This window comes from Thermothelomyces heterothallicus, assembly GCF_042370625.1.
Source record: "Thermothelomyces heterothallicus CBS 202.75 unplaced genomic scaffold P884_scaffold_41, whole genome shotgun sequence".
NCBI classification, from domain to species: Eukaryota; Fungi; Ascomycota; class Sordariomycetes; order Sordariales; family Chaetomiaceae; genus Thermothelomyces; species Thermothelomyces heterothallicus.
Genome location: NW_027192602.1, coordinates 67,834 through 92,723, shown reverse-complemented (window position 1 = coordinate 92,723; position 24,890 = coordinate 67,834). Strand labels below are relative to the sequence as shown.

Sequence of the window (24,890 nt, the reverse complement as noted above, 5' to 3'; positions counted from 1 at the left end):
ACGAGCCAGGCGTCGCCGTCGTGGGGACACAGCCGGCGGGGCTTGCTTTCAGGTTGGAACTGCGGGTGGCCTTGCTGTGTGTCAGCAGCGTGGGGTGCAACGAGGGCTATGGTGGGCAACGCCGTCGGATCTCCACAGCCCAGGTTGCTGGCTGCACGAGACTGGATGCGGTTCACACCGGCTATCGGATGGCACACAACCATACCGTTGCGGGCGGGGGTTCCGAGGAACCTAGGGAGGAACCCTCTCTGTGCCCCTGGAAACGCCGCTTTTTGGGGTGTCAGAGGGGGGTCTGGACGGGGGTTCACCGAGCCATGACGCAATCGCATCTCCTCTGATGACCACATCGGATCGTCTGGTGAGGGGGCGGGCGATTCCGCCGCTTCGGTCGCCGAGCAGGACATGGGGTTAGATCCGACGTGGCAGGCCAGCTGCTTGTCCTCGATGTTTTCGTGGGTCATAGGAGATTTGCGCAACTTGAGGAGGCATGCATGCCTGGAGGTGTGTGACCATGGGACCCCTTGGCGCCAGAGCTACCCACACATCCAGGAAGCTCCTACCTACTCTGGGTTTTGCATTTGCTAATACCCTGCCGCCCGCGGCGAGCTCGGTTCGCCCCGTTATAAGCCGCGCCTTCCCAATCTCGGACAGTTCTAAGAGGCCCCCGTCTTGGTAGGAGCGTCCGCGGGTTGTGTGATGGTCCGGCTCCAGGTGGCTCACTAGCGAAGTGGTGCACCTGCCTCCACTCCACTCACTCACTCACCCACTCAACTCGCTCAACTGACTTTCCAGGCAACTTATCCTTGAAGCTCGGAGTCTCCGCCCATCTCGACTACTAGTAATTCACCAGCCCACTCAGTGGCATGCAGCAACAAGCTCAGCGTTGCACAGACCGGCGGGCTGCAGTAACAACGAACACAAGGTCAACATCTCCCTCCTTCCCCTTTGCATGGTACCGTTCAGTGAGGGCGGTATATTCAAACAAAGTGCCCCCACTGGTGTTGTGCGACACTGCATCGCGGCCTGTGGGTAAAGGTACTTATGCACACTAGGTCTGGTACCTAACCTATGACCATCTCCTCACCGTGCAGACGACCCGCATCGCCAGGTGGGACACGGCAGAAGCATCGCGAACCGACCAATTACCCGCTCCCAGAATCAAATCGCCTGTTTCCAACTCGACTCACTTGTCTCGCCGGCCAATCAGGGGTAGCTTATTCTAGTCTCTCGTCGCTCTTCACACCCGCTTGTTGATGGTGCGAGAGTAGAGAGTACAAGTACGATAGGTACCTCACTTACCACTACATGTAACTGCCTGAGAAAAAGTCATTGGGTGGTGGGTGCAGTTGGACGACGACGACGATCGTCAGGGTCCCCGAGGTGAGGAATAATTAGGTAATTAGTGCACGTACTGCAACGTACCAAGTATGTGACACCTCTCCGATTGATTTGAGTGTCCGAGACATCAGTCTACTAATTCAAGTTCTCAGATCCGTCATCATGGACACACCTACTTACCCCCAAACAACAAACGCTTTGTCTATCATCAACCACCCGGCAACACGGTTAGAGGGCCCAAACTTGCTTCACCTCCTGGTGCAAGCAAGCTCCATAGACGGACTGGATGCGATCGACTTCCTCGGAGCAGACGGTCGTCGGACCTCTCTCTCATATGCTGAGCTGCACCATGCGTCGGAACTTCTTGCACTGAGGATCTCTGCTCTCGCCAGGGCATCGGGCTGTCCGGGGCCGTTCGTCGTTCCGGTTCTCCTCCCGCAAAGCCCTGAGCTGTATATCGCTCTGCTAGCCATCCTGAAAGCCGGGGGGGCCTTCTGCCCCATGAACTTGGACGTGCCCCTGAACCGCGCAAAGTTCATCCTCGAGGACGTCTCTGCCAAGATTGTCGTTACCACTTCTGAGCTCCTGCCGAAGCTCCCGCAAGGCGAGCACTCCGTGTTGACAGTGGACCGAGATGACTTGGACAAGTCGCCCTCGACGGTAAACCACAGAGAGCTTTTACCTTCCGACCTGGCGTACGTCATGTACACATCAGGCTCAACCGGAACGCCCAAAGGGGTCAGCGTCTCGCACGATGCCGTAACCCAAAGCCTGCTCGCGCACGACCGCCACATCCCACACTTTTCACGCTTCCTCCAGTTCGCCGCTCCGACATTCGATGTCTCCGTGTTTGAGATCTTCTTCCCGCTCTTCAGGGGGAAGACGCTCGTCAGCTGCAGCCGCTCGGCAATGCTCAACGACTTGCCCGGCATTATCCGGAGCATGGACGTGGACGCTTGCGAGCTGACGCCGACCGTTGCCGGTAGCCTGCTGCGCAAGCGAGAAAACGCCCCTTGCCTGCGGCTGCTGCTGACCATCGGGGAGATGCTCACACTGCCCGTGGTCCACGAGTTTGGGAGCAAGGAAGGGCAGCCGAGCATGCTCTGGGGCATGTACGGGCCAACCGAGGCTGCAATACACTGCACGCTACAACCCGCATTCTCCGGCAGCTCTGCGGTCCACAACATCGGCATCCCGCTGGACACAGTTTCGGCGTTTGTCTTGAAGATACCTGAACAGGGCGAGGACGCCCGGGATATCGAAATCGTGCCCCAAGGGGAAATAGGAGAGTTGGCTCTCGGGGGATTCCAGCTCGCCGACGGCTATCTCAACCGGCCGGAGCAGACGTCGTCGGCCTTCATCGACACCCCGTATGGACGTCTCTACCGGACCGGAGACAAAGCTAGGATGCGCACAGACGGCACTCTGGAGTGCTTGGGGCGTATAAAAGATGGGCAAGTCAAGCTCAGGGGCCAGCGGATGGAGCTCGGCGAGGTCGAGCACGCCGCCCTCCGGACCCCGGGCTGTCACAGCGCGGTGGCTGCCGTCACGGGCGCGACGCTAGTCCTCTTTTGCGGTGTCGATGGAGATGGAGGTGGCGACTCGACGAGTGCGATCTTGGAGTCGTGCAGGCAATGGCTTCCGGGCTATATGGTCCCCGGCGATATTGTGCTGGTGCAGAGCTTTCCTCGTCTTCCATCAGGAAAGGTGGATAGAGCGCGGTTGGTCGCCGATTACGCAGCTCAAACAGCCGGGACAACACAACCGGTAACCTACGAGGACGAGCTGGAGAGGCTGCTGTGCGAGCTCGTCGGCTCGTGTCTAGGACGCAAAGCCACCCCGCACCAGGATCTGTTCAAGGCGGGCTTGGACTCGCTCAGCGCCATCAGCCTTGCCTCAGTCCTACGAGACGCCGGGTTCGAGGTTGGAGCTCTCGATCTCTTAGAACATCGGACCATCTCGTCGATCCGCAAAAGGGTACGGTCGAGGACCGAGGCGGCTGACCTGATTCCTGCGAACCTAGAACCGGACATCTCGGCCGTCGTGCCCTGCCACTCTGCCCTTTCGGTGCACGGAGAGCCCATCGAGGCCATCGTCCCGTGCACGCCGCTCCAAGCTTCGATGCTGGCTGAAACCATGAACGATCCACGGGCTTATTGCAACTGGGTCGAACTTGAATTTACCGGCAAACTCTCGATAGACACGCTCCGCTCTTGGTTTTCCCAACTCGCCCTTGGCAACGAGATCCTACGGACAGGATTTATACACCATCAGGGGCAATTTCTCCAGGTCATATTCGAGCAGCTCCCCCAATCGAGCGTTTCCGCTGTCGTCGATTCTACCGCTAGGGAGTTCCAGCTCCGTGACGAGGCCGAGTTTCTCGCTCCCCTTCGTGTTCAGGTTCCCCTCTCACAAAGCGGAGAGGACACAACAGTTGTCCTACAACTCCACCACGCGATTTACGACGGCTGGTCCTTCGATCTGATTCTCTCGGATCTGGAAATACTCGCACAAGGTCAGCAGCTTGCCCCTCGGCCTCAGTTTCGGCACCTCTCGGCCTACTACCATTCAGCGGCCTTCGGTCGTGCCTGTGATGCCGCGCGGGAATTCTGGGCCGGGAACCTCCTTGGCTTTCAACCGCCACCGTTTCCTATCCTCGGTCGGGAGACGAACAGGACACCTGACGTCAAGTCGTCAACGGTTCTGTTGGATGTTGGCCCGAGAGACCTCAGAGAAATGCTCCAAAACATTGACTGTGGACCGCAAGCGGTTTTCCAGGCAGCACTCGCATGGCTTTGGGGATCGATTATTGGTTCCGACGACGTAGTGATTGGCTCAATCCACTCGGGGAGGACTGTTCCTGTTCCCAAGATAGAGAGCATTGTCGGCCCCTGCATCACGGCCGTCCCTCTACGAACAGATCTATCTCAGGTGCGGACCATCCGAGATCTGCTGGTCAGCGTCCACGCAGGTAATCGGGCAACGCTCCCGCATGGTGTGTTACCCCTCGCAGAAATTAAGCGGGCCGCAGGAGTCCGTCCCGGACAGTCGATCTACGATGTTCTTTTCGTCTATCAGGAGTCATTACCCAGCAGACGGAGGGCGGTGAATGTTGCCAAGCAAGTTGCCCATCGGGACTACCTGGAGACGAAGCTCCTAGTCGAGGTCGAGCCCAGAAACAAGGACTTTGAGTGCCGGATTACTTATCATTCGGACGCTTTCCCAGATCCTCTAGTTGGCGTGTTTCAGAGCGTGATCCCGGCTCTGGTTTCCCACATGCTCCAGAACTTGGAAGCAGAGGTTTCCTCGCTCCGGGCATCATCGCCGCAGCATGTTCTCTCCGTCTACAACCCATACCCAACGACGTTTTCTGGGGTTCCGGATCTGGCCACGGCGGTCGAGCGGACAGCTGCGAACTTCCCTGACAAGGATGCGCTGTGCTTTGCGGACCATATCTCGGCAGGTGTTCTTACGACAACAACGATCTCGTTCGCCGAGCTCAACAAGACTGCCAACCGGATCGCTTGGCGCCTTGAACAACATCGGGTCCGGGAGGGGCAAGTAGTCGCCATCGTCATGGAAAAGTCCATCAGTCTCTATGCCGGCATCCTTGCCATTCTCAAGGCCGGCTGCGCGTACTTGCCTCTTTTGCCCAACACCCCTGTTGCTCGAATCGAGACCATATTTCAACAAGCCGACGTCGAAATTTGCCTAGTAGATAATGCTACTCACGACCTGCTGAAGCAGCGTTTGCCGTGCACCTTGATCGACCTCCAGTCTCTCGACCTTCGAGATCAGACTGCTCCTACTCTGAGCGCCAGGCCGCCAGCTGACCCAAACCGGCCGGCCTACATCATATACACGTCCGGCAGCACCGGGGTGCCCAAGGGTGTCTGCATCACCCAGCTCAACATCATGAGCAACCTCGACGCGCTGTCGCGTATCTACCCGGTTAAGGAGGACTCTAGGCTCCTGCAGTCTTGCTCGCAGGCGTTCGACGTCTCCGTCTTTGAGATATTCTTTGCCTGGACGCGGGGAATGTGCCTCTGCTCCGGCACCAACGATACCCTCTTCGAGGACCTGGAGGGGTCGATCCGCAAGCTCAAGGTTACCCACCTCAGCATGACTCCCACCGTCGCGTCATTGGTAGACCCGGACAAGGTCCCCCTCGTCGAGTTTCTCGTAACCGCCGGCGAGCCGATGACCGAGGCCGTGGCTCGGAGTTGGGGAGACAAGCTCTACCAGGGGTATGGTCCGTCTGAGACCACAAACATCTGCAGCGTCAAGAGGATGGGCCACGGTCAGGCCATACGACATCTCGGGTGGTCGTTCGAGAATACCTCGACCATTGTCCTGGCTCGTGACGGCTCAGAGGTCGTTCCGTACGGCTGCTTGGGGGAGCTGTGCTTCGGTGGCGACCAGGTGGCTGCTGGCTATCTCAGAATGCCCGAGCTCACGGCAGAGAAATTCATAAGCCATCCCGCTTACGGCCGGATCTACAGATCGGGTGATCTCGGGCGGATGCTTCCGGACGGCTCCATCGTCATCGTTGGCCGAGCAGATGAGCTGATCAAAATCAGGGGTCAGCGCGTCGAACTCCAGGAGATCACCGAGGCGATACGGCAGGCGGGGGCTGCCGATTGCGCCACCTTGCTCCTGGGGGCAGAAGAGACAGGGAACCGAGCTCAGATCGTCTCTTTCCTCGTCCCAGACGCGACCGAGGGAAGCAAGTTTAACGTGGTGGACTTGGATGACACGATCAGACAGGATATCCAGTCCCTACATCACGTCCTGGAGTCCCGGCTGCCGGCATACATGCTCCCTTCGGCCATCATCCCAATCTCGGTGCTGCCGGTCACCGCGTCGGGCAAGCTTGACAGGAAGCGGTTGGAACAGGCATACCGGGATTTCGGAAAGGAGCGCCTTGCCCTCGTCACCCACGGACCCAGCCAAGTCGAGACGGATGGGGAATGGTCCAGCATTGAAACGCGGATCGCCGACGTTGTCTCCAGTGCTCTAAACGTCGACAGGGCCGATGTCCAAAGGTGGACCCCGTTGGCCGTGCTCGGGCTGGACTCCATATCGGCGATTGAAGTGTCTAGGCAGTTGAACAAGACATTAGGCAAACGAGTTCCGATATCGACCATCCTGCGAAACTCGAGCGTGGCAAGGCTTGCAAAGGCGTTGTCAGATACAGATGTTGGGAATCTGCAGCTAGGGGAGGCCCCCGGGCCTCTGCCAAAAGACATCGCTGACAATGTTACCACACGACTGATGTATCTTGGAAGGTCATTCAGCAGATTGCTTCCTTGCACACCCCTCCAGCAAGCCATGCTAGCGACGTCATCTGGCAACGGCCAATATCTAAACCGCATGCTGTTCAGAGTCAACGGGGACCTGGAGAAGTTGAAGGATGCCTGGAGCAGCATGATTGCCCGTCACGATATCCTACGGACGTGCTTCGTGGAAACGGACGATGCCAAGTGGCCGATTCTGCAGGCAGTGCTCGCTTCATGGCAACCGTCGTGGATCCATTTGGACGCGTCCGGTTCCAGTCTCGAGGACTGTATGTCCGAACACGCTCTAGGGGTCCCAAACGCGATCGATTCGCTGGAGCCCGCGGTATCCTTTGCAACCATCGTACAGGCCGACAGGGTTTACCTGTCGTTGGTGTGCCATCATGCCTTGTATGATGGCGTGGCCGTCGAGAGGTTGTTGTATGAGGTTGAGCGGCAGTTCCTCGGCTCTACGCTTCCGCAGACTCCCTCTTACGACCAATTCCTCCGCGAATCCCTCCGACTGCCGGCATCTACAGACAGCTTCTGGCTCGAACACCTGAGGGACTACGAACCAAAGCTGACGGCGCATCTGGTTGCGGAGCCTGAGCCTGCTCGCACGCCAACCAGTTTGTCTAGCTCGGAACTCGACATGCCCCTGAACGAGGTCAAGACGCGGATCAAAGGACTCGGGGTTTCGCTTCTGGCGCTGGTGCAGGCAGCGTGGGCAACCGCGCTCGGATGCATGTTGAAGGCCGACGACGTGTGTTTTGGCAACGTTGTGAACGGCAGATCTCTGCCCATCGACGGCATCAATGAGCTGGTGGCCCCGTGCTTCAACACAATACCCATCCGCATGGATCTCTCCAGCAGACAGAGGAACCTCGAATTAGTCGGGGCGTTTCAGGCCCTCAACACTGAAATGATGGAGTACCAATTCACCCCTCTCAGGCGAATTCAATCCCTAGATCCCAAGAACAGCGGTACCCGGCGTTTGTTCGACACCCTGTTGCTTCTTCAGCAGTCCCCTCGGCCACTGGACGAGTCCATCTGGACACTTGAGCGAGACGAAGGAGAGATGGATGTAAGCTTCTTGTTTTTTTGGGCAACAATTACATCTCTGGGTGGACAAAAAGAGAGAGAGAGAGAGAGTGTGTGTGTGTGTGTGTGACGCGCTGACGGCATTAGGTACCCCTTGTTTGTGAAGTGATACCCGATGAGCAGCTCGACCGTCTCATTGTCCGGATGCATAGCGATCCAAGGTGATGATGCCCGCCTGACCTTAGCGCGTTCGACCCCTTTCCCTCTTGCTCACACACACCCTCGCAGTCAATCCGTCCCCGGCGAAGTCGCGGAACTGGCCTGCCACTTGTTTCTGTACGCGATACGAGACTGCCTCCAGTTTCCGAGCTCCTATGTCAATCGCGATAATCTTCCCCCCGGTCTCGCGGAAAGGTTGCGCCAGATCGAGTACCGTCCTACCCAGTCGGCCTCTGCTGCAGCACAGGAAAGATCCACGTCTGAACAGTGGACAACGATGGAAGCCACCGTTCGGTCCGTGTTGGCAAGCTTGACCTCGCATGCTTCAGAGAACATCAAACACGACACGACAATATATCAGCTTGGACTTGACAGCATCAGCGCAGTTCAGATTGCTTCTCAGCTGCGGAAACGCGGCTACAGCAAGGTAACGGCGAGCGATGTCCTCGAGCACCCAACCTGTGCCGGTCTCGCGAGATACCTCGACACTAGCAGCTCAGACATGAGGCCCCTGGCCACATACAACATTTCCAGGTTCCAGGAGCATGTCAAGCAGCAAGTGCTGGCCCACGGAATTGCGGCGCACACAATCGAAGCCGTACTCCCTTGCACCCCTCTCCAGTCCGCCATGGTAGCACAGTTCATCAAATCGGAAGGTCGAGACTACTTCAATTTTGTTCACTTTCGGCTGGACGATGATAGGGTGAATGGAGCAACACTCGCTGGGGCATGGCATACCGTCATTAGAGCTCATCCAATTCTCCGAACGGCGATTGTGTCAGTCGAGCATGAGGACTCGATGTTTGCCATGATCCAATATCGTGCAGACATGTCGGAGCACATGGCGGTTGACATTGTTCGGAGCTCATCCGACAAGCTCGACCTCAACGGCTGGCGCCTTGACGCTTCCCGGGCTGCTCTTCGACATCCTCACACTCGGCTGTGGAGCGTTATCGTTGTCGACGGCGGCGCAGGAGTTGAAATGCATCTCGCCATCCACCACGCGCTATACGACGCCCAGTCGCTTCAGGCGATTCTCGACGACTTGTCGAAGGCAGCATCGAATGTCATGGGCATCGTTGAAGGGCCCTCCATTGAAGAGGCCGTCACCGATATCCTTGGTCAAGTCTCGGCCAACAGAGACCACTCAGCCGATTTCTGGAAGCGGCAGGCCAAGGAGGTAGTCATCAACAGGTTCCCGATATTGACGCCCCTGCAAGAGACAGAGCGCCGCATGCTGACCGAGTCCGTAATGAGCACCACTCGCCTGACGGACCTAGAAGAGGCTGCTTCGAGATCTGGCCATACTCTGCAAGTCGTCCTACAGGCGGCCTGGACACGGGTCCTGTCTGCTTACCTTGGCGAGGATTCGGTCGTCTTTGGCGTGGTGCTCTCCGGCCGCAACACGGACGCAACCAGGGACGCCGTGTTCCCCTGCGTCTCCACGCTGCCAGTCATCGCCACGAACACGAACTCGAACGAGGCGCTGCTGGCCCAGATGCTGCGGTACGGCACCGAACTCTACAGGCAGCAGCACCAACCTCTCACACGCATCCAGCAGTGGCTCGGACGCCCAGACTCCAAACTCTTCGACACGCTGCTGGTCTACCAGAAGTCGGCCCGAGTCGCGAGCGCAGAACACCCTTGGCGGGTGGTCGACGAGAGCGCCAACGTCGAGTACCCCGTGTCGGTCGAGGTCGAATCCGGGCACGACTGTCATCTGGCCTACCGAGCTACCTTCCCGAGCGACGTTCTCGCGAGCGAGCAGGCCCTCCTGCTCCTGAGACAACTCGACGCCGCAGTCCAGCATCTCGCTTTTCAGCCCCTCGCACAGGAGACGGATCTGTTCAGAACCCACCCCGATCTTTTCTCCATCCTGCCCCCGGAAATGCCCGAGATACCGACAGAGGTTCGGTTTCTCCACCAGTTCGTCGAGCGGCAGGCTCTCCAAGCCCCCGACACGACAGCCCTCCACTTCGTGGAGAGATTCGACGGAGACGCTCCGGTCGGGCGTCGGTGGACCTACAAGGAGCTCAACGACAACGGCGACCGCGTGGCCCACATGGTACTTCCCCATGCCGAACCCGGAGGTATCGTCGCCGTCTATTTCGACAAATGCCCGGAGGCCTACTTCTCCATCCTGGGCATCCTCAAGGCTGGCTGCGCTTTTGTCGCCCTGGATCCCACAGCGCCGCGGGCCCGAAACGAGTTCATCCTCCGAGACTCGGGCGCCTCGGCGCTGATCACGTCGAGCGCGTTGCGGGACCACGCCGACTTTGCCGATACCCTACCGACTCTCGTCGTCGACCAACAGCTGTCCTTGTCCTCGTCCTCGGCAGCAGCTGCCGGGCCTCCACTGCTCCGCCGCGAGCTCCGGCCCAACGACGTCTGCTACTGTCTCTACACGTCCGGAACGACCGGGACGCCAAAGGGATGCGAGATCACTCACGACAACGCGGTCCAATGCATGCTCGCCTTCCAACACATCTTTCGAGGTCACTGGCAAGCCGATTCGAGATGGCTCCAGTTCGCGTCTCTGCACTTCGACGTGTCCGTATTGGAGCAGTACTGGAGCTGGTCCGTCGGTATTACCCTTGTGGCGGCGCCGCGGGATCTCATCCTCGAAGACCTGGCCGGCACAATCTCCCGCCTCGAAGTCACCCACATTGACCTGACGCCCAGCCTCGCCCGCTTGCTCCGCCCGGACGACGTGCCGAGCCTCTGCCGGGGCGTCTTCATCACCGGCGGCGAGGCGCTCAAGCAGGAGATTCTCGACGCCTGGGGCTCCGAACGGGTCATCTACAACTTCTACGGCCCGACCGAGGCCACCATCGGCGTCACGGCATTCCCTCGCGTGCCCGCCAACGGCCGAGCGTCCAACATCGGCCGGCAGTTCATCAACGTCGGCTCCTACGTCCTGAAGCCGGGGACGCAGCATCCCGTCTTGCGCGGCGGGGTGGGCGAGCTCTGCGTGTCCGGCCGGCTGGTCGGCAGGGGATACCTCGGGCGTGAGGACCTCACGGCTGAGAGGTTCCCCATCCTCGGCCACTTTGGGGAGCGCGTCTACCGGACCGGCGATCTCGTCCGCCTCCTCCACGACGGATGCTTCGACTTCCTCGGCCGCGCCGACGACCAGGTCAAGCTCCGCGGCCAGCGCCTCGAGATCGGAGAGATCAACCACGCGATCCGGAAAGGCGTCGAAGAGGTCAGAGACGTGGCCACGCTGGTCGTGCGCAGCGAAGCACAGCAGCACAAGGACGTGCTCGTCTCCTTCATCGCCACGGACAGCGGCAGGGCGGCGCGGAAGGATGGACGCGCCGTCCTCGAGGTCTCGGTCCGCCCAGAGGCAGTCGAGCTCTGCCGCCGTGCTCGAGACGCCTGCCGCTCCAAGCTCCCGGGCTACATGGTCCCGACCTACATCCTCCAGGTCCCCTTCATCCCCCTCTCCGCAAACAACAAGGCGGAGCTGAGGCAACTCAGGCAACTCTTTGCGTCCTTGAAGCCCGAAACACTGGTACAGTCTTTGTCTTCCTCTCGAGGAGTGTCGAACCGCACACTCGGGGCGGCCGGGGAGAGAGTGGCAAGAGTCATCGCGGCGATGCAGAAGGTCGATGCTAGCGTCATCACCCCCGGAACCAGCATCTTCGAACTCGGCATCGACTCTATCACCGTCCTCCGGCTCTCCCGAGCCTTGAAGAGCGAGGGACTTGCACAAGCCAGCCCGGCACTGATCCTGAAACACCCGCTGCTCGCAGACCTCGTCGCCGCGCTTGAGGCCCAACATCATCCCAACCCCGTCGACGTCTCCCAGTCGGTTGCCAACGCACGGCAGCTCGTCCAGGCGTGTGCCCACAAGCACCGCGCTTCCGTCTGTCGCGAGCTCGGCGTCACTCCCGACCAAGTCGAGTACATCGCCCCGTGCTCGCCTTTGCAGCAGGGAATGATCTCCCGCACAGCCATGGACGCCGCGTATTATTTCAACTCGTTCGAGTTCGTTCTGTCGCCGAAGGTGTCCACCACGCACCTCCGCGATGCTCTGCAGAGAACCGTCGACGCCCTTCCCATCCTCCGGACCAAGTTTGTAGGCACAGCCGACGGGGTGGTCCAGGTCGCTGTCAACCGGTATCCCCTTCCCTGGGCTGATGTCCTGCTCGAAGCTGGAGCATCACTGACGAACGCGGTTCGGGAATCAAGAGGTGCATGGATCGAGCGGAACCGAAAGGGCCTGCATCAGCCCCTGGAAGCTGCCCTCATTACCAGCGCAGGGGGGGCTCGTTTGCTCGTCTTGCACGTATTTCACGCCCTGTACGACGCCAACAGCATCAACTTCGTTCTCGACCGCGCGATAGCAGAGTACCGGACACTGAACGGCGAGCTCGCGGCGAGCACCAACGGTGCTGCTCCGGCCCCGTCCTTCCTCGAGGCTCTGTGCCACGGACCGCTCCGGGATTTCGGCAACACCAAGTCGTTTTGGCTCGAGCACCTCGAAGGCGTCACCCCGATCCCTCCGAGCGATATCACTCCCCCCCACTCGTCCGTTACCAGCCACCAGCAGCGAGTTCCGTTCGGGCCCCTTGAGTTACTGAGGACCCGCGTCGGAGTTACCCACCAAGCGCTGGTGCAGGCTGCGTGGGTTGCTGTGCTAGCCAAACACCGATCCGCCGACCCGACGATTGGGGTGATAGTCTCCGGGAGAAGCATGGATCTGGACGGTGCCGAGACGGTCGTCGGGCCCCTCTTCAACACGCTCCCGTTCCACGCGCGCGTCATCAAGTCCGAAGCAGGATCTACCTGGGCGTCCCTCGTCCGACAATGCCACGAATACAACACGGCGGTGCTCCCCTTTCAGCACGTGCCCCTCCGCGACATCCAGAAGTGGTGCTCTGGGGGCAGGCCCTTGTTCGACACGCTCTTCTCCTTCCAGCTGGAGGAACATACCTTGGCTGAGCATGGGGAGGACTTGTGGACAGCAAAGGACTCGGAGCCTAATGCCGACTACCCGCTAGCCCTGGAAGCCACAATGGGCGCCGATGGCCACCTGCGCTTGCTCATTGTTGCGCAGGCGGAAAAGGATCGGGTTCTGGCGCTGATGGGCGACCTGGAACAAGCGTTGGAGGCGATGGTCGAGAACCCGGATGGGCTCGTATTACAATCCGGGAGCCATGATTCAATCACCACCGAGGCTGCGGCGGGCGGGACCCTAGCTGCCCGCGCAGGAAATGATGTTTTGGTGAATGGCAACAACAACAACAACAACCATGCCGCACCTCCTGCTGCCGAGTCGAGCTTCACCTGGAGCAAAGAAGCTCTCACGATCCGCAATGAGATAGCCTCTCTCGCCGGCACAGATCCGGAGTCGGTGACGGAAACGACACCGCTTTTTGGTCTCGGCCTTGACAGCATTGACATCATCAAGCTGGCTGCAGTTCTCAGGAAACAGGAGATGGAACTCAAAACGAGTGAGCTCATGAAAGCCCAGACAATCGCGACCATCGCGGAGATCCTTCAGGCCAGACGTCATCAGCACCACATCGGCCAGAACGGAATCAAAGACGCGTCCGACGTCGACGTCGACGAGCTGTCCCGGCTCGCTGCCATCCTGCGACAGCACATCGTTGACAAGGGTGCCGAGCTCGCAGCAGACGACGTTGTGCTCCCGGCAACTCCGCTCCAGGAGACGATGCTGGCGGAGATGGTCGAGTCCGATTTCGAGCTGTACTTCAACCACGACATCTTGGAAATCGCGCCCTGTGTCGACATTGCCAAGCTCAAGAACGCGTGGACAACCGTCATCGGCGGCTCCCCGATCCTCCGAACTCGGTTTCTACAGGTCGAAAGCCCTTGCCTCAACGCGTCTTACTGCCAGGTCGTCAGCAGCGCCTCGAGTACCTATTACATGACCGAGGTCAGCCTGAACTCCCCCGACGAGCTGGCCAAAGTCTGCCAGACGGCGACCCTCCGGGCTCGCAAGGGTGCCGGGAGGTCCGACCTCTTGCAACTCGCTTTTGCATCCGTGGCGGGCCAAAAGAGATACTTGGTTCTCTCCATCGCCCATGCCTTGTACGACGGGTGGTCGCTGAGCCTTCTGCACCGACACGTTCACGAGGCCTACCACGGAACATACCAGCCGCAGGACACGACATCATATGTCAACCAGCTACGAGACGTATTGTTGCCCCAGCATCGCGACGCTCCGTCCTTCTGGTCGGGTTTCCTCCAGGGCGCCCGACCAACCATGTTCCCCGAAGAAGAAGGGTCGCCGGACCAAGCGCACCACCCGATCTACAGAGATGAAGCGGCGTCTTCCGTCCAAGTCTCCGAGATCGCAGCCTTTTGCAAAGCCAACGCGATCACCATGCACACGCTGGGACAGGCCTGTTGGTCAGCCCTGCTGGCCGCAAAGACGGCGTCGATGGACGTCACGTTCGGGGTGGTGCTCTCGTGCCGCGATGACGAGACCCTCGAGCGCTTCCTGTTCCCGACAATGAACACCGTGGCCGTGAGGACCGTTCTCCATGGCACGGTCGCCTCGTGGCTGCGATACATGCAGGAAAACATGGGGAATATCGCCTCCTACCAGCACTTTCCCCTGAGAGAAGCCCAGAGACTGGCCAGGAGCAACGGCCCGCTCTTCAACACCTTGTTCATCCAGCAGCGCGGCCTCCCGGGGCACGTCATCGACGAGCAGGGAAGCGGGCCGCTCTTGAGGTCCGTCGGCGGGACGTTGGCGGTAGAATATCCCGTGTGCGTGGAGATGGAGGTGACGGCGGACTCGGGACTGATTTGGCGAATCGCCTGCGACGGAGCGTTCGCATCCCGGAACGAAACGTCGCGGATTCTGCGGGATCTCGATGAGCTCCTCGGCCGCATGATGCGCTCTCCCGAAGCAAGCGTGCTCGAGTTCTCGGGGGAGCAGGTGTCCATATGTGGTCAGCCCCCCGTCGTCCTCCAGGCTCGAGAAAGTAATATCAGTGAAGGGTCCTCCTCCTCCTCCTCCTCCTCCGCCGCCGCCGCCGCCGCCGCCCACGAGGCAGTCAACAGCGGTGATCCTTCCTGGTCATCGACCGAGGAGACCATCAGGAGGGTTTTGGCCGAGGTCTCGGGTGTGCCGGCCGCGACGATCCTCAAGAGCAACAACATCTACCACCTCGGTCTGGACTCGATCAGCGCCATCAAGGCGGTATCGCTACTCCGGAAGAGCGGTCTCAAAATAGGACTCCGGGACATGCTTAAGGCAGGGTCGATCTCCCGGATGGCCCAGTGTGCCCGTGAAGCTGGATCAGCACCGGTCGGTTCGGCGCGGACAAGTGATGGCAATGGACCCCGGACCGAGGTGGTGACTGTCCCTCCGGGCTTTGACCTCGACGCAGCCCTCGCCGGCATTGGGATGAGCACCCCCATGGTGGAGGACGTCCTGCCTGCGACTCCCATGCAGGTACACATGCTCTCGGCCTGGCAAAACACGCGCGGAGCGGTCTTCTACCCGTGCTTCCGATACACGATATCCGGACACGCCGACGCACACACCATAGCCAGGGCCTGGAAAGTCTTGACTGCCGAGACGCCCGCTCTCAGGACTATCTTCCTCTCAACCGAGTCTCGGGCAACTCCCGTTCTCCAAGTCATCCTGCGTCCCTCGACCGCCGATCAGGGCGATGGCCCTTCTCCCGCCGACGGCAACAACAGTTGGAGCAGCCGGGCAGCGGAGCACCCTCGACAGCCGTACAATTCCCTGCACGCGGAGAAGCAAGGAGAAAAGTGGCTGTTGCGGCTGAGGATCCACCACGCTCTCTACGACGCCGTCAGCCTGTCGGCGATCATGGACAGATTCGCCGCCTTGTGCGGCGCACAGGACCTAGAGAATGAGTCGGTGCGGCGCCCTGTTCCCGGTCGGCGGGACAGCGTCCCCTCCTTCCGTTGCTCCTCCTCCTCCCCTTCCTCAGCCGCGGAGGACCAGACGACGAGGCGGCAGTTTTGGACCGCGTACCTCGCCAACGCCCCGTCTCGGCCGCTGCTGGCGCCGCAGGAGGAAGTGCCGGAGGAGCCCCCGTCTAGAGTCGGCCTCGTCAAGCAAGTCGCCCCGGCCGCGGGGATCGCGACGCTGGTCGGCCGTTGTAAGGCACGCGGCGTCAGCTTCCAGGCTCTCTTCTTCGCCGCCTACGCCGAGTTCCTCGCCTCGGCCGCCGCGGCCGAGAGCGGATCGCCGCGGCCCGAGACCGTCGTCTTCGGCATCTACCTCGCCAACCGCGCCGGCGGCCACGACGGACCGGGCGCGAGCGTCTACCCGTTCCTGCGGTTGGTGCCGCTCCGAGTCGCGCCGAGACCGGGGCCCGGCCTGCTCGAGGTCGCCGCCGAGGTCCAGGCCGACATTCACGCCATCTCGTCGCCCGTCAACGTGGAAGTGGCGCTCTGGGAGATCAAGGACTGGACGGGAGTGACGATCGACTCGTTTGTCAACTTCCTTGCGTCATCCCCACTGCCCGCTTCTTCGGGTGACACGGAAGGGGAGGCGAAGAACGAGAACGAGAAGGAGGAGGAGGAGGAGGAGGAGGAGGAGGAGAGAAAGGGCAAGGAGGTCCGGTGGGAGTTGGTGGGCGAGCCAGCAGCGGACGATGCTGTTGTCGTTGAGAACCTGAAGGGAGACGGGTTTAACGGAGATATCGCCAGAGAACTTTCCAGCAATCCCGTGCGGGATGCATTTCCGGTAAGTCCCTTTTTTTTTTTTTTTTTTTTTGAGGTCTTCTCCATACGCACAAGAGGATGAGATAAGCATCCTAGGGATCCGGCTGCTAATGGTTCGATAGGACGCCATTGACGTGGAAGTTTCGCTGCAAGATAACGAAATGACAATTGGTGTTTTCGGGCCGGGTCAAAGGCTGCGAGGAGTTGATGGGGCAGCTAAAATCCTCGAGGGTATTGTGGAAGTGCTGACGGGCGTGCTGTGATCAGTCCGTCTTGGCTCAAGGGACGTTCTTGTTTCAGGTGGTCGAGCAGGATGAATCTTGGGTTCACGTTAATAGTGGAGAGATAGATAGGTATCGAAAAAGAGATACAAGATTTGCATGTGAATTCCGGCTCATGACGGCACCCTCTGCCCCGAAACCATTCCGATTCCCTTGGCCCTTCATGCCTTCTTCTTCCACGTGTAGTCGGCATCTGTATGTACAGTACATAATACTCTGTAAGCGGGCTGCTTCTGATCCACAGACGTAAATCTACACGAGCACTCACCAGGATGTATCTGTGGCTCTTTGATGTCCTTCCTAATCTCCCGTTTCCTCCGCCAGTCGCATCCAGGGAACCGCTTATCCCGCTCGTCCAGGACGGCTTCCAGGCCGGGCAGCTGGTCGGCGGCGGTAAGGCTCGTCATGAGCTGCGGCTCGCCCAGCGGCAGCTTGTCGCCACGGTCGACCTGCCAGAGGTGGTAGACCTTGCCGTACAGCTGCACGACCTCCCCCATCTCGGCCGTCTCGGCCTTCTCCCAGAGCGCCTGGGGCACCAGAGCGGAGGGGGGCTGGGGCATGACCAGCATGCCCGACTCGACCTCGAAGACGTGGCTGTGCCAGAGGCGGCGCTCCTCCTGCGGCAGGCTCTCGTACAGGTGCGGCCTGATCATGTACTCGACGCCAATCAGGCGCGCCCCCGGCGAGGGACTGTCGTACAGCAGGCACTGCCACACGTCCTCGGTCAGGTGGCCGCAGTAGTGGTTCGCCTCGACGAAGCGCCTGGGGTCGGACGCGTAGACGTGGAAGGCGTTGAGGTGCGCGCACACGTTCTGCAGGGGCGAGAAGTCCTGTTCGTTTCGGCTTGTCAGTTCTGTCGTTCCGCTGTCGGCGGGAAGCCAATGAAAAGGCAGGGTTCAAAGGAAAGAAGGGAAAGAGAAGGGGGGTGGAGGGTGTCTTGCCTGCGTCATGGCAGCGCCCGTCTCGAGGACGGTGCTCTTTGTGCTGCGCTGCTCACCCTCGACTCTGGGCTCAGCATCGCGGTCCTTTGTGGGCGTAGCGGAAGCCATCGTGTCGCTCGTTGCTTTAGAGAACCAATCAGGTTCTGCTTGCGCCGGATGAGGTTTCTTTTGGAGCGAGAGACTGGACTGCGTAGAATTTCAGGCAGGTAGATATCTGTATGTATGTACTGTACCTTCACTGGAAATAAATCACTCGGGAAGTCATTGTGCCCCGTTGTAGACCGATATCATCATTCGATCTTGCTATTATTGCTCTTCGGTGATGGTGTGACGTCATGGTTACCCTTCGTTAATCACAACCATCGCTCAAGGGACCTTTTGCAGGAAGCAGAAATGGGAAAGCCCCGCACAATCAGGGACGACGCCTCAAAATCAGGGCATAAGAGCATCGTGCCATTACTGCACATGAATCTTTACTTGCCCATACATGTGCATTCGATAATTTTGAACATGTACCACGTTTCCGCGGTTCCGCCCTCCAAGCGCGATGAGCCCTTGTTTTGGAGGCACGTAATTTGGGCTTGGCGTTTCCAGGCTTCCTGCCTATCGAGCTGGAAAGCCAATCACGCCTGCCAAGTCAAGTACTGTACCTGAACTCGAACGGGGCCTTCCCTGCAGCGACACAAGGCTCCCGCTTAAGGCAGTCATCAACAATCCCACACCCCACACATTAATGAGCCCAAGCGAGCCGATGCCGTCCATCAACCTCTCCTTGATGTTGCGACTCGGGAGTTCGGGTTTGGATGCCTCATGGATGTCTGCTCTGCAGCTGTTGGGCTTTTTTGGATTTGTTTTTTTCGGGAATGATGCCCCGGTTGCTTGCCCCGCTCAGCCGAACTAATTATGCCCCGCTAACGACTGCAGTGTGCGAAACCCTGGTCAGGCTGGCGCGTCAAGCTCCCAACTAACCGTACCACCACGCTGTGCCATTGGTGGCCTTGTGCCTAGTTACTGCAACCCCGCGGTATCCAGTTTCTGCGAGTCGCGATGCCCGAGGACGGCGAGCCAGAGGCGCGGTTGGGCCAGCCAGAATGGCCAGATCGGCCAGAACGGCGCGTCCACAGCTGAACTTCTTATTCTCTCTCATACTCAATGGAAAGTCTGTTCACGCAAGGTCGAGCCGGCGTCCAAGTGTTCCGACGTGCCCAAACCGAATAATCCGCCCCGGTCTCGACGATATTCGACGTTGCCGCCTGCGCAGAGAGCCTTGTGGGCGCCCTCGACCACCCTGACTTGGCCACTCCCTTTACCACAATCTTCCCCCCCTCGAAGAACCCGAGCTACAGCCATCTCGCAACCAGAGCCGGCATGAGCAACAGCAACAGCGCCCAAAATGGCGGCGGCTGCGGCTGCGGCGGCGGCGACGGCGACGACAGTGTTGTCAACTGGGCCGCCCTCGTCATCTCGCTCGTGGCTCTCCTGGGCACCGCCGCACAGGTTCTCCAGCAATACATCGCCTCGGCCGCCGGGTACGCAAACTGCGGCGAGAACGTCATGGGCAAGTGGCACGAGTCCAAAAAGCGCAAGTTCCGACCGACAGAGCTGCGCTTCGAGGTCCGCTTCCAGACCCCCGTCATCTTCGTTTGTCCGACCAATAACCTGCGAGGGCCCATCATGGGCCAGCCGATATGCTTTGTGGACGGCACGAAGGAGAGCCTGGTGAAGACGCGTGCAATGCTGGCCAACGATGAAGAGAGGCAACGCCGGTCGCAGGAGAGCAGGGTGCATACCGCCGACAACGAACGGGCCTCGTGGGTTGTCCTGCTCTCGCACCTGCAGACTATGGAAAATGAGAGCGCCGAGTGGCAGAAGGAGCACTACAAGCTGAACTGGCCGTACAGGCCGTCTCCCGTCACGTTCCAGCAGCACACCCTGGCCGTCGCCCTGCAGCCCAAGGAGCGAAGTTGGGACACCATGCCGGCCGGCGTCAAGAAGCCCTACGCCACCACCACCATATGCCACCTGCTCGAGATCGCCGCCATGATGGGGATATACTGGAAGGAGTTTGACCGCTCTCGGGACCGCTACCGCGCCGAGGGCAACGGCTACCTCCTGACCGGCGTCAACGTTCCCGATCTCGGCGTCATGTTCACCCTCCAGGTCACGGGCAAGAGCAGGTTCCGCGAGAACAGGGTGATCCCCGTCGACGAGGTCAAGGAGCTCTGCTGCGGCTTCGTCTCCACCCTCTTCCGCGAGAGCAAGGACCCTCGCAGGATCGAACTCCCCAACGAGGCCACAAACGACATGGGCTTTCTGCAGCTCGGCAGCATGGACGAGATCGCCGAGACCATGGTGCAGATCCAGTGCAACACCGACACGGCCAACTATTTCCGGTCGAGAGAAGCCAAGCATCGTCATTTATTCCCAGGTATGCCTCACCCTGGCCCCTTTGTTAAGAAGGGAGAGAGAAAAGCACATGCCCGTTTCCCCCCCTGGTGTCCTAACGTTTTTTATTTTTTTATTTTTTAATTTTTTATTTATTTTTATTTTTTATTTATTTTTCTTGCTTTTGCTGTTTCTGACACGATGGTACCAGTCCCCTTTGAGCTCTTGGGCATGCTCGGCAAGACGCTGCACATCCGCGACAGCGGCTTTCGCATGCTGCCGAACCCGACGCCGTATCGCTGGGACAAGAAGTTCTTCAACCTACGCCGCTTGGTCAAGGAATACCGTAACAGGATCTCGGATACGGACGCCCTAGACCTCCCCAACGCGCAGATCCAGAAACTGGAGACAGTCGCCAAGGAGCTGGTCGACGCCCTGAGCGAGGACATGAAGTCCAAGACGCCGGGTAATTCGCTGCCCCTGCTCAGCAAGCTGCACGAGGTTCTCGACCAGTGCGATGACTTTCTCAAGAAGTGCGACCGAGACCTCGTCCGCATGGTCCTCCGCGAGCACTTTCAGGAAGTAATGCGCCTGATCAACGAAAAGAGCACCGCCGAGAGCGGTCACGACATCAGGAGCGTCAACGGCGGCGGCGGCGACAAGCGGAGGGCCGAGCACTTCGACGAGCTCACAGCCGCCAACCCCGAGCAGCGCCAGGAGGCCTTCATGGAACTCTACTTCTTCAAGGTGCTCCGCCATGTCAAGACCGAGGCCGTCAAGTGGTACTGCCGCCGTCGGCAGACCACGCAATACGCCCCCTCGATGCGTTCCCGGGAGCCCTCGGTCAAAGACATCGAGAGCGATAGCGGCGCGAAGGGGTGGACAGCTTCAGCGCCGTCCGCTAGGCCCACAATCACCAACCCCGCGTCGTCGCCGCCCCCCGGCCCCACGACTTCTCCGGTGCCCCGTTTACAGAAGCAAGGGAGCGGCCAGCAGAGGGATAAACTTCAGGTCACGATCCAAGTTTCGAGTGGCGGCGGCCCTAATTCAGACGACGGGAATAACACCCCCCTCATGGAGTCGAAGGCCGCGGCGATCTGGTGCACCCTGGTGCTGCGCATGCTGTGCTGGCTGCTGCTACACGATTTCGACAAGAAGGACGTGCAGGAGTTCCCTAAGAGCGAACTTCTCGGCAGCCGTCTGCCGGTTTATATTGCTTAGCCCGGTGTGTGTTGTTTAGCGCCCGTAGCAACGCAGCTGGAGGTTGGCATATGGCTCGGCGTCGACAAGTGTCATCTTTTATTTTATTTATTTTATTTTTTTTTTTTTTCTCTTTTTGGGGGCTGGTTGGATAGTTCAACTTGGAGTGGTCACGGATGTAGGATGGATTGAGTGTGCTTGGCTGGATACCTTTCCTTTTTTCTTCCTCGTTTATTACTCTTTTGCTTCGATGAAAGATAGCAGCATCGGGCTGGAGCGGTGGCGTCCAACGCAGTATGTCTACCGAAAAGATCTGATTCATGATTCCAGTTCGAGCTCGACCTCTTTTTCCCACCAAGGAATGGCGGTCTTGACATCCCAACCGACAGTTCAAGATATGGTAGAAGCCGCTAAAGGGCCACGAATCATTGGGTTGATCCGAAGAGGTTCCCGTGCTGAAATGGGGCGATTTTTGGGATCGTGGTGAGCGGTTGCCCACATGATTCCCGGCTCCTTCCTTCATCACCGCATAAGGCACAGATTGTTCCAGCTGTCGAATGCTGGCTGACAGCTGCGAGAACTGGCTGGATGTCGCAGTGGAACTCTCTTAAGGTGGGGCTCGCTAATGCTGATGAACTGGCAGTTGCTCCACACGTCTTTTCCTTGAACTGGACTGACGAGAAGACCTTCCTCTCCGGAGAAGACAACGGAACAATTGGAACCGTTCGATGCCCCTGTTTGGGACAGCGCCAACTCATCACTGCTATGCCGCTCATCCCAGCCACCCGACGGCCGAAGTCCCGTGCTCGGCGGCTGGCGACCTCATCGACTACACGAGACTAAGGTCACCGCCCTATTGCAGCTCTCGGAGAGGCAGCCGTGCCCCGCATTAACGCCCCGCGCGACCAGTGACCGGGGCGCGATGCGGTGAGCAGGAAGGGCTGCCTCCTTTGACAGCGCGCCGCCGCTCGGAACCTTTCCCAGCATGCAGCGACGTGGTGGGGTTCCTGCTGCTTCATGCCCGATGCTGGACCGTCCAATCATGCCGGCCGCCCTGCATGCGACAGCGTTTGCTTGCCAGCATGGCATCGAGAAACGCCTGAAACAAGTCTCGATCTGGCCGCCATTTTTAGCCCGATGAGCGCCCGCCGGGTAGACCGGCGCCATGTTGCACGGCACCGGCCCCCATCTCGACGCATTCTCACAATCTCTTTAAGCTCTCCAATTCATCGGCCGTTTCAAAGCCATTCCTGAGAAAGCCGGCCTTAGTAACGGACAGACAACTGGACGGCTCAGAGAGGAAGCCTCTGCCGAACTGAGCTGAGCAAGAATCCGAGAAGACCTCTCTCCCCTCCCCGCGGCATGGAAAGCCCGCAACGCTTGGCTTGATAGCCCGACATTGAACTCGAACCACACTCGTTCCTCGGTTATTTTTTTTTGGACCGCCACAATGCCAGCCACGGAGATTATCACCATCATCAACAACTCGGGGAAGGTTATCAGCACAGTATGTGACCCCTTTAATCCTCGCTTCGGGGACAGGGCGGTCATACTTGGACGACACTGACACCTCTCAGGGCAAGCAGCTTGTAGGTATCTTCAAGGAGGCACACGCGGCCTACCGCGACAGACGGGAAGCCGTCAAGGCCCAGCGTGCGGGGATCCAGCGAGCCAAGACATTTGATGTGGCCCGCGGCGATCCGTACTACGATGATTATCACTACCACGGCGGCGCTCACCCCGACGACGCCGACTATGCGTACGACCGCCGTTCCCTCCGTGACAGCTTCAGTCGGCGGAGGTCGCACGACGACGGTGACACCCGCTCGTACGCCTCGTCTCGCTACAGCCGCCATTCTCGGCGATCCCGCCAGCCCCGCTCCCCCGAGGGTCCGCTCGCCCTGACCGAGGGCAACCTCAAGGCCCATTCCGAAATCTCTGCGACGTCACCGTCGCATATTTATCGAGGCCCACCCACCGAGACGGCACCGCGTGACATGGAGCTCTCGCGGCCGAGCCCCGCCACGGGAGCCCCGCCACCATCCGAGTCGGAAACCGGCGCTGATCGGCGCCGACAGCTCGTCCACCGCCCGCGCTCTGATCCAGCGCTCGCCAAGAAGAAATCTATCGACATGAATCTCGCATACGGCGACATTCCGCCCGACCTCGAGTCCCGGGTAGATCTCGATCCGGTTCACGACGACGATGACGCCCGGTTGCCGCCGGTGGAAGATCCGCAGGAAGCCAAAGCCCTGAGCCTGATGGACCGCATCGAGGAATATCTTGAGGAGGCCCATTGCGTCCAGAAAACGGCATCCGGTATGATCGAGAGCCTGCAGCGTAACCCGGATGCCGCCGCCGCCGTGGCCCTCTCGCTCGCCGAGCTGAGCGCCCTGATCGGCAAGATGAGCCCCGCCTTCCTGGCCTTCCTCAAGGGCGGCAGCCCCGCGGTCTTTGCCCTGCTCGCCAGCCCGCAGTTCCTGATCGGCGCCGGCGTCGCCATGGGCGTCACGGTTGTCATGTTTGGCGGGTGGAAGATTGTGAAGAGCATCAAGGACACGGCCGTCTCCAAGACGCTCGAGGCGCCCCTTGAGATGCGCCCGGTGCCCGCGCCCGCGCCCGCTCACGACCCAACCGTGGCGCACGACAAGGCGCTCCCTCCGCTCCCCGCTCCCGGAGGGGGCGCCGCCGGGTACGACGAGGCCCTTGTGCTGAAGGACGTCGAGGCGCTCAGCAGCATCGAGACGTGGCGGCGCGGAATTGTGCCGTTTGAGGGTGACGCGGCCGATATCGAGCAGATGAGCCGCGAGGCCGAGCGCGCGCTCCAGGAGCAGTTCAACCAGGAACTGGACGAGGTGGAGCCGTGCGACTCGGTCTCGCAGGTCAGCCGAGCCCGCAGCGACCGGTCGCGGAGGTCGCACCGCAGCCACCGCACCAGCGCGAGCCGCAGGTATCGCGAGAGCCGCGCTAAGTCCGAGGTCTCGGATCGCAAGAGCAGCTCGGGCAAGAAGACAGACCGAGACGGCGGAGAGAGCGAGGCGGCGAGCGAGAGGAGCCATCGCAGCCATCGCAGCAGCCGCGGTCACGAGGGCTCTACCGTCTCGCGATCGTCAAAGCACTCGTCCAAGGTCGGCGGCCTCAAGGCCATCGAGGAAGGAGACGGCGAGCGCGACGACACGGGCAGCGCGGCCGGGAAGCCCAAGGAGAAGAAGCGGGACATGATCAAGCAGCTGTTCAAGATGAAGAAGGATAAGGAGGATCGCGGGAGGGCTGTTTCTGTTTTGGTCTGATGCGTTCATTATTATCGCATCATTTGGTTTCATGACTAGGCATTCGGCATTGCATGGTGGCTGGAGTCAATTGCGTCTGTTGTGTTTTGCTCAAAAACTTATTGTCCCAGGGAAGAGAAGGGAAGGTTTCGGTTCGTGTAAAAATTGGGCAAAAAATACTCTGTGTGGTTAATCGCATACAACTCAGGGGAACGAGCCCTGACTCTGGGACCCCGTAATGCCCTTGAATAGCTAAGA

The 24,890-nt window shown here is 59.7% G+C and overlaps 4 protein-coding genes across 4 annotated transcripts; 3 read left to right on the top strand and 1 right to left on the bottom strand.

Annotated features, from left to right (window-relative positions):
- Positions 1–1,389: 1,389 nt before the first annotated feature.
- P884DRAFT_232674 (non-ribosomal peptide synthetase) lies at positions 1,390–16,884 on the top strand. The gene is made up of 6 exons (XM_069439857.1): positions 1,390–1,425; positions 1,491–7,698; positions 7,803–7,876; positions 7,944–15,930; positions 15,994–16,578; positions 16,679–16,884. The coding sequence occupies exons 2-6, from the start codon at positions 1,501–1,503 to the stop codon at positions 16,817–16,819; spliced, it is 14,985 nt and encodes a 4,994-aa protein (XP_069293492.1). The 5' UTR covers positions 1,390–1,425; positions 1,491–1,500; the 3' UTR covers positions 16,820–16,884.
- Positions 16,885–16,998: 114 nt separating this feature from the next.
- On the bottom strand, positions 16,999–18,248 carry P884DRAFT_252191 (uncharacterized protein; the record flags this gene model as incomplete). Its single annotated transcript, XM_069440721.1, has 2 exons — positions 17,779–18,248; positions 16,999–17,667 (listed from the first exon to the last, which is right to left on the bottom strand). Exons 1-2 carry the CDS (start codon positions 17,884–17,886, stop codon positions 16,999–17,001), a joined length of 777 nt encoding a protein of 258 aa, XP_069293491.1. The 5' UTR covers positions 17,887–18,248.
- An 898-nt stretch (positions 18,249–19,146) lies between these two features.
- Positions 19,147–21,384, top strand: P884DRAFT_212333 (uncharacterized protein; the record flags this gene model as incomplete). Its single annotated transcript, XM_069439141.1, has 2 exons — positions 19,147–20,206; positions 20,375–21,384. The coding sequence occupies 2 exons, from the start codon at positions 19,147–19,149 to the stop codon at positions 21,382–21,384; spliced, it is 2,070 nt and encodes a 689-aa protein (XP_069293490.1).
- A 1,429-nt stretch (positions 21,385–22,813) lies between these two features.
- Positions 22,814–24,653, top strand: P884DRAFT_303581 (uncharacterized protein; the record flags this gene model as incomplete). Its single annotated transcript, XM_069445047.1, has 2 exons — positions 22,814–22,870; positions 22,941–24,653. The coding sequence occupies 2 exons, from the start codon at positions 22,814–22,816 to the stop codon at positions 24,651–24,653; spliced, it is 1,770 nt and encodes a 589-aa protein (XP_069293489.1).
- Between the last annotated feature and the right edge of the window lie 237 nt (positions 24,654–24,890).

Coding starts and splice junctions, on each gene's coding strand:
- P884DRAFT_232674 (XM_069439857.1), top strand. CDS start 1,501: ATGGACACACCTACTTACCCCCAAACAACAAACGCTTTGTCTATCATC. Junction 7,877..7,943: donor CGGATGCATAGCGATCCAAG/GTGATGATGCCC, acceptor ACACCCTCGCAG/TCAATCCGTCCCCGGCGAAG. Junction 16,579..16,678: donor CCGTGCGGGATGCATTTCCG/GTAAGTCCCTTT, acceptor ATGGTTCGATAG/GACGCCATTGACGTGGAAGT.